Raw genomic sequence first — 8,861 nt, 5'->3', positions numbered from 1 at the left:
TCAAAAAATAATTGTTGGAAGCAAGCAGAATGCTATTTGGCTTAATTTAGAAAATCCAACGGTGGTAACATCGCCCAAAACAACTTGCTAGCGAATGCCTAGGTGATTATGTGATATTGATGTAATGTTGTAACACTTTAACCTCCCAACCACACTGTGTACTTGATTTCTTATTCAGCCTTCCTAGCTAACAAGGATGCTGGATGCATGCCTCATCTTATTATGTACCACTATATGGATAATATTTTTGTATCGAGTTTATTTATTAGTGCTTTAAAAAAAATACACAGAATCGTGTATTAATGTGTTGTCTAGGGTAATACTACAGATTGTTTATGTACCACTTATTTTTGGGTTTTCTCATAAATATTCTAATTTGCTAAGTTTATTTGTCATTTTTCTTCTATTGCAGGATTACCATGCCAACAACATTCCAATGCAGCTCTTTTGTGTTTGTAATATAACATTTTTCTGGCGCATCCATCCAACAGTATCTAATAGTTTCATAGTTTGGACCTTTTGAACTCAGAGTTCTTTTGTGTAATATAGACATTTTCTTTTATGTAATATAATGCTTCCTTCTTACCTGTGTATAACTTATTTTTAGGCTTTCTCATATATATTCCATTGACACTATAGCAGCAACAATGTCGCACCGCTTTTCAATTCACATACTGTACTACCAACAGCAAGTGATCAACGGAGGTTATATAGCATGCCAACTGGCGCGTCATATTTCTAGTTTGGTTCTATTATTTGACAACTTCGCTCCCATTAACGCATTTAAGTCCATACTCTTCATGTCATCATAAGCAGACCATGTTGTGTTTACGCTATTGAACTGATCTTGTGCAAAAATTATAATAAAAACTTCACACAACTATGATAATCATGCCCTAGGTGACTTGCGGTGATCCATGAAAACTGACAAGCATACGAGTTCAGTCTAACTATGAAAGAATAAACAATCAAATTTGAGGAGCCCCTCTCAGGGCTCGCCATGTCCTCGTAAGAAAGTCACTTGATCTACTAACGATCGTCCTTCTCCACACCGGATCAGTGCGCCAACTCCTTACATTTAAGCATGTGCTGCTCCACATTCTCTCACAGGGTAGCAGTCACAATGTATCGGGCAGTGGCGAACTTAGCCTAAAATTTTAGGTAATTTTGGGTGAGACGGACATGCCGCCGACATGGGTAACGGCTTGGCGATATAGATATGACGATACCACCATGTACAAGTTTTCAAAAATAAGGGTACGTAATAATGGTTGGGTGTATACTCTCGTATATATAGCTGGAAAGGTCTCCTCTTCGTGAGGAAGTAGTGGGTAAAATAGCCCATCTAACATAGGACTAGGACTCCAATCATATTCCGTTAGGAATTCAACAAATTGTAGAATACAAAGATGACTCATCTAGTTCGTTTACAATTACATAAAAATAGTACGGAAAGTTCTCTTACTATCCTGACAATCAGGACGATCGAAACAGTTCAGTCTAGGCTAGACCAATAGTAACCGTGGATAAATGAGCTAACCCTAGATGGCCGCTTAATTTGAACTGTTTCTTAATACAGTGGAAACACAGGTAAAGTATAGAACTTCCTTCTGCCGATTTCTTCGGAGCCAAAATGATAATAGGCCGAGAATTATAAGCGTCTCGGTTCTCTGTCACACCCTTTGAAAGGCCACGGTGCACACTTGAGACCCCTCAACTCCTCCAAACATTATGGTGGGGTATGTTCGGACATGATCTATGTACCGGAAGACCTGGGACACATTTCCTGCACCTTTATCCGTGTTCTCCTTGCCAAATTTTCTCTTACTGAAGTCTTCCACTTCTTGCAGAAGCTCATCCTTTGTGTGATTACATGATGTTACGATCTGAAAAGATATGCAACAGAAAGTTTCATGTCAATTTACAGATAATGAGGGTACAAGCATTAGGATATAATTTGATCCTGGAGGGCAGGGTCGTAGTATGTAGTTTAAAAAATTTGTAGGAGAAAGTACTGACCACAATGCCACCAGACTCAACCAAGTTCGATACAGATTCCCAATACATTATTCTGAATAAAGAACATATACAAGAAGTGTTAACCACTGAACTGTTTGCTACGAAGGTAAATGTTTTTTTTGAATAATCAAAATATCCAACAAGGTAACTCTCATCTATCTACTGTACTATGTAGTTCTGTAGATCAGAAACTACAGAGCCAATTGGGACTTTGGGAGTCAGAAAATATCATACAACCTAAAGGCTATGGCTGTTCACTATCCCAGGATGGCTTGTCAAGCACTGAACAGTGTTATTCCAGTACTAGCAACGTTGACAACTACATGAGCTAAAAACTCTTTTTGGGGTTTCCAATCAAACTATAGGGGTGGCTCAGAGCAGGTCACAGTTGTACCTTTTTGCACGACCATCTGGATGCAATCCGATGGCATCCAATGTCCCTTTGTCTGTAATAATTTTGAATTTCCTATCTAACTTTGTCTCAAGTATATCATCAACCTGAGATGAGAAAAAAACACAAATACAAGGGATTACAGAGATGAAAGCACCGCAGCATGTCTTACTAAATGCAAAATCATTTGATAAATTTCAAGTATTAGTTTCAAGTGTCCACGAATCCCAAAGTATCACTTTAAGGGACATTAGAAAAATAAGTAATAAATCCAATTTGAATAACGTAATTAGATAGATTCTCATTAACATGATTCTTGATGCCATGATAGTTAAGGCCAGTGAGGAGGGTCTGTTACAGCCACATCTAGATTTCTCAGTCATCGGGTTTCCATGTATGCGGACGGCGTGGCACTGTTTCTCCGCCCCAATGCGGCTGAGCTGGGTCTCATGATGAGCATTCTAGAGGTGTTTGGTGAGGCCTCGGGGCTGAGAACAAATGTGCAGAAGTGTTCAGTGCTCCCCATCCATTGGCAAGAGCAAGATATCGAGGAAGTAACAGCAACAGTACCATGTGAAGTCTCTGCATTTCCTTGCAAGTATCTTGGGCTTCCTCTTTCAGTCAAGAAATTGACGAAAGCCGACCTCCTTCCTTTGCTGGAAAAAATTCTAGATAGTATCCCGGGTTGGAAAGCTGGCCTAATGACAAAGGCCGGCCGCGCAACGCATGCTAGTGCGGTTCTCACTGCCATCCCCATACACCATCTTATTGCATTGGGCATTCCTAAGTGGGCAACTAAGGCAATTGATAAAATGCGACGTGGTTTTCTTTGGAAGGGTCGCAAAGAAGCTAATGGAGGAAATTGTGCGGTCGCATGGTAGTGGGTTTGTCGTCCCCTGGAGCTGGGTGGACTTGGCATTCCCAACCTCCAAATTCTTGGGTGGGCTCTCCGAATGAGGTGGCTTTGGCTTAGGAAAACTGACTCGGATCGTCCGTGGTCTGGTCTTGACTTGCTGGTGCACTCCAACGTCAAGGCCTTGTTCGCAATCTGGGTCACGTCTTTGGTTGGCAATGGCTCGACCACTTTGTTTTGGTCTGATAGATGGATCCATGGAAAGTCTATTCAAGATTTGGCACATGCCCTCGTTGCACTCGTTCCAAAGACAGCACTGGATCAATGCACGGTTGAGCATGCTCTACAAGACCGCTTCTGGGTGCGGGCCATCAAAGGGGGTTTATTCATGGTGGCTCTTATCCAATTCTTCCAAGTCTGAGACACTCTTCAAGGCTTGGAACTCAATCCAAGAGAGGTTGATCAGCATATTTGGCATCATGATTCTTCCTATCCCTTCTCTACAAAGTCAGCTTATTTAGCGTTTTTCATTGGGAGCACACATTTTGAACCATGGAAGAGGCTCTGGAAATCGTGGGCACCGCATCGCTATAAGTTCTTCCTATGGCTACTGATCCTCAACCGCTGCTGAACAGCGGATCCGCTAGCGCGTTGTGGGATGCCTCACTTGACGAACAACCCGTTTTGCGATCAGGAGGAGGAAACTATACAACATATTCTTTGCTCATGTGTCTTCGCAAGGGAGTTATGGTTCAGGCTCCTCAATCTGGTCGGACTGCAACAGCTCGCGCCTTCCAGTTCAGACCTAGTCTTCTCTAAATGGTGGCGCATGGCTCAACGAAGGGCGGGCAAAGAGCGGCGCAAGGGTCTCAATTCCTTGATAATTTTGGGAGCTTGGTGGTTATGAAAGCATCGCAACGACTGTGTCTTTAATGGGGCCGCCCCGAAGGTGGAGATCGTCTTGCAACAAATCTCAGCGGAGGTGCAACTATGGGTCACAGCAGGAGCAAGGATGCTTGGTGCTTTGTGGCATGGTTAGAGCGTTGGGTTGTTACATAGGCGGTGTTGGTCGTGGGAGCTCTTGTCCTCGTGTAGTCCTAGCAATGCTCTTTGTTTTTGGGTTTGGTTTTCTCTCTTTGAGCCTCTTGAGGCTTTGTATGGGGATCAATTTCTTCTTCTATCTTAATGCAAAGGCGCGCAGATCTCATGTGTTCGGAAAAAAAAAACATGATTCTAGATAGAGATACAAAAATACTTTCTTTTTATATAACTGTTGAAAAAAAGCTATATTGTTCTCATACAACCTTTGCCTTTGGTGTTGTAGGACACTATATAAAGGTAAGTCCCAAATAACACCCATAACAACAAAGCATAGAATTTCTAGAAAAAACCGTAGTTGGAGGCAAATTTGTAGCATTCATAGAAAGAAAAAGGTTCAATTTGAACATAGTATACTAACCAAAAAGTTTATTGCAGCAAATCCATCACGAGCAGCAAGGTGTCTTGCAAGTTCAATGGCTCCTTCACTGTAATCAGTTCCTGTTAAGTCTGTAAACCTGTAAAAAATGCAAATACTGTTTTGTTCGCAATCATACGACCTTCAGAAGAATAATAAGGATGAGTATGGCAGTGGCCACAACACAACCCTAGATGTGTGATAGCACATTTATCATATATCAAAAGTCAAATACTCAAAACGCCCCAATAAAAAAATGAGTGTACCACGTTGTGCACACATTATTAAAGTTGATTAATAACTTAAATAAATTAGCATAAGGTCCTCACTTCACTGTGTGTTGCTTGAATGATGTTTCCTTGACTCTCAACACTTGTAGACTATTTATAATTTCCAAAGAGTGCCATCGAAAGGTGCTTTTAGATGAAAGTATGTCGTTTTCCGCTAAAAAAAAGTATGTCGCTTTATGAAAACATGCATATAGTTTTCAAAAGGGTGCTATAAAAAGGTCTCTTTCAATTAAAGGTTGTTTTTTCATTAAAATATGCACACATTTTCACTAACATCCACCAGTTCAATAAAAGGTGTCTAATCAAAGTGTCTCCTAGGTATTTAAGATATGATGGCTAATTTTTTATTTGAGTTCTTCTGACGGCCATAGTTTAAGAGGTGATGTGGCATGATATGAATGTTGCATTAGGAGTCATTTTTAGAGTAAATAAGGACTAGATGACGTCATCTATTGATCTGTACTGAACATGTAGAACTTGTATGAACAAGATAACAGGTGAATTGACACAATCAGTTGAAGAAACCTACAGCAGGCAAGTGGTTAACAAGATTCTGTGTGTTACTCAACAACATTACGTTATTTTCAGGGAGGTGATTAAAACATCATGAAGATAAACCGGGTAGTACCCCTGCTTTGCAAGCGCTTGCAAAAGAAGGCCGTTCCCAGTTCCAACATCAAGCACAGGGTAGTTGGAGAATACTTTTTCATCAACTTCACATTCGATGCTGTCATTACCAGATGAAATCCCACCTGGAATAATGTTGCACAAATTTTTCGTCCAAACAGCAACTGTATCCATTACATCTTCACCAAACCTACAAACAGGAGATTCTGCTGACAACCCAGTATATAAAATCCTTTAGCACTCAGTACTCCAGGGAAAATTGCAAGAGGAAGTTTAAAGAAATAACAATGAATCATAATTTCCTAGAACCAAAGAATCCCCCTTGATAACTAAGTGGAGGATATAACCAGGTAAAGGTTATTATTTGCGATCTGAATTCTGAGTTCAAGGTGCCAAAAAAAGTGAATGCAAGTATCCATGCACAGTGACTCATTTGCGATCTGAATTTTAGACTTAGTAGGACCAAAAACAAGTATATGAAGTGCAATTTCAGTTATACTAGGCATGAGGGAGAAGGTGTTAGTCTCGATGGAGAGGTGGTTCCCAATAAGAATACCTTTCGATATATGGGATCGATGCTACAGAGGGATGGTGATATCAATGGAGATGTTAGTCATAGAATCAAAGCCGGATGGGTGAAATGGCGCCAAGCTTCTGGCATTCTCTGTGACAAGAGGGTGTCACAAAAGCTGAAAGGTAAGTTCTACATGACGGCAATTCGACTCGTGATGTTATATGGCGCCGAATGTTGGCCAACTAAAAGACGACATGTCCAACAGTTAAGTGTAGCAGAGATGCGTATGTTGCGATGGATTTGTGACCATACAAGAAAGGATCAGATCTGAAATGATGATATACGTGATATGGTAGGGGTAGCGTCAATTGAAGAAAAGCTTGTTTAACATTGGTTGAGATGGTTTGGACATACTCAACGGAGACCTCCAGAGTCATCTGTGCATAGCAGGATAATGAAGCGCGCTGATAATGTGAAGAGAGACAAAGGTCGACCAAACCTAACATGGGAGGAGTCTGTAAAGAGAGACTCGAATGAATGAAATATCCCCCAAAGAACTATCCACGGATAGAAGCACGTGGAAGTTAACAATCCACGTGCTAGAACCATAACTTATACTTCAGTCTCCTTGTACCGTTATTACTTTATTTTTTACTATAACTCTATTATTATTATTATTATTATTATTATTATTATTATTATTTTCTCATCATCTTTTTAGTTGGATCTTGTGGGTTCTATCTCTAGCCTACCCCAACTTGCTTGGGACAAAGGCTTTATTGTTGTTGTTGTTGTTGTTGTATATACTTGCACCTGAAGAAATTTATTGAACATATCTAACATGACCACAATGACTAAAACAAAAATTGGAGCTAATAGTAAACAAAACCAACCAAAAATAATGATATTTCGTCACCAAATATTTTAATCTGATTTTGCCAAATTTGGACAAATCGAAGTTTAAGTAATATCACTAGTCACATCAGGAAACTAGTTAATGTAAACAACTTTGGATTTATTGCAGAAAAGAACATGAAAATATGTCATTTATTATTTACTTAGTATGAAGATTTTGATAGTTGGTACAAAAAAGGACAGGATGCGGTCACCATATTTCTCCAGTGTGCCCATGTTCCTGAAAATTTGCAAGATCTTCTGAATAAGAAGCATCCCAATAGCTTTGGAGACCCAGCATTGATCCTTCATCATCACCAGGATCTTGATCATCCTTGTCAGAACTGCCTCAATGCAAGGACATTTTAGAACACATTATACAGGAAAGATTTGTTTTAAGTATGTAAACATATATCAAGAAGATTCAAGGATAAAAAATAAGCAGGCAACTGAATGGGTTTTCCATTCTTGACAACTGTACCCAATTGCAATATACCAGATCTAGGAGGTTCATCTGACCTCGAACAAGAGATTGCACATTACAGGTTTCCAGGGTCTGAAGAAATTGGTGTATTCTATTAAAGAGACCAGAAATATGCTACTTCCATACAATGTGGTGGAGTGGCACACCCCTGCCTCTTGGTCTCATTCCTCCTTGTGACATTAGATGTCAAGTTGTCAATCTTTGTCTTTTAGAAGGGACTCAAGAGGATTTTCCCCCTGGGGAAACAAACATGGTCCTACAGGATTTGTAGTCCAGTGGTGGGAGGAAAGGTATGTTTACACCTAATGTATGTGTTTATCATTGATTAACTGACACCAACCTGGGGTAAGAAACAACACTGTGCTATTGGCTTGGCAATCAGGGATCCATTCTATTTGATAGGAGTTGGGTTCATGTAATCTCCAAATATCACTAACCATACAAAAAACTCGTCTTTCAAGGCAAAAAACTGAGAATGATTTTTTTCAGTAAAATGAATTGTTTGCTCTTATCACGAAGTTCTAAGTTCCTCACAAAATGGCCAACAGGGAAGTTCCTTTCATTTTGCATAAAGGACCGATAAACACAACATTAACAAGCAACAACACGAAAAATTGGACATGCATATGGTCGTCCGATGACAATAATCAGCAAGTCGCCAAAAACACCCCTCATATATCCTCTTTTCCACAGATTCGATCCTAAACATAACCATCAAGCTAGACTTAAACAAAATGTGCACAAAGTAAGGTACTGACAGCTACCACAAAACACCATAACCCCGTATAGCAGCTAAAGGAACAATCTCTCGACGAGATCAAGCATTATCGGTCCCTCCACAGTTTACTAGATCTATATCTCGAAGTCGCTAGCGTCCAATTCGCACTGGAATGAGACAATTCGGCACAAGTTGGCATATTACCAGTAATCGGAGGCGGCGGAGGGGAAGTTGGCGGAGGCGGAGGCGGAGGCGGCGAGCATATCGGCTGCGTCGGCGTAGCGCTGGTCGTCGTCGAGCGTGCTCCCGTACTCGCTCCGCACGGACCACGAGTCCGCTGCCACGGAGCGTTCGTCGTCCGACGCCACCTCCAGGCCGCCGCTGCCGCCGGCCCCGGCGACGGAGGGCGGGAGCTGGGGGCGGGGCGGGGTGCCAACCGGCAGCTCGGGCTCCTCGGGCGTCAGCCTTATTCCGGCCATGGCGGATCGGGTATTCGGGTGGGAGATCGCGACGAGGGCACGGCGGCGGATGCTAGGAGTGTGGGGTGGGGGGCCGCTACGGGTTTTGGTCAGTGCGTGTTGGCGATCCGTAAATGCTGATGGAGATGACATTTCC

At 41.5% G+C, this 8,861-nt stretch overlaps 1 protein-coding gene across 1 annotated transcript; it reads right to left on the bottom strand.

Moving 5' to 3' along the window:
• Positions 1-1,319: 1,319 nt before the first annotated feature.
• LOC133918262 (uncharacterized) lies at positions 1,320-8,861 on the bottom strand. Its single transcript, XM_062362054.1, has 7 exons — positions 8,451-8,861; positions 7,260-7,388; positions 5,638-5,826; positions 4,723-4,819; positions 2,414-2,517; positions 2,020-2,071; positions 1,320-1,886 (listed from the first exon to the last, which is right to left on the bottom strand). The coding sequence occupies exons 1-7, from the start codon at positions 8,855-8,857 to the stop codon at positions 1,674-1,676; spliced, it is 1,191 nt and encodes a 396-aa protein (XP_062218038.1). The 5' UTR covers positions 8,858-8,861; the 3' UTR covers positions 1,320-1,673.

This window comes from Phragmites australis, chromosome 1 (genome assembly GCF_958298935.1).
Source record: "Phragmites australis chromosome 1, lpPhrAust1.1, whole genome shotgun sequence".
In the NCBI taxonomy this organism is placed as follows: Eukaryota; Viridiplantae; Streptophyta; class Magnoliopsida; order Poales; family Poaceae; genus Phragmites; species Phragmites australis.
This window is presented reverse-complemented; position numbering and strand designations above follow the sequence as displayed.

Excerpts from the sequence above, each read along its gene's own strand:
- LOC133918262 (XM_062362054.1), bottom strand. The coding sequence starts at position 8,857 with ATGTCATCTCCATCAGCATTTACGGATCGCCAACACGCACTGACCAAA. Across the intron at positions 5,827-7,259 it reads GGGCACACTGGAGAAATATG|GTTTGGTGAAGATGTAATGG; the intron begins GTGACCGCATCC and ends TCCTGTTTGTAG. Across the intron at positions 4,820-5,637 it reads CAAGCGCTTGCAAAGCAGGG|GTTTACAGACTTAACAGGAA; the intron begins GTACTACCCGGT and ends CATTTTTTACAG.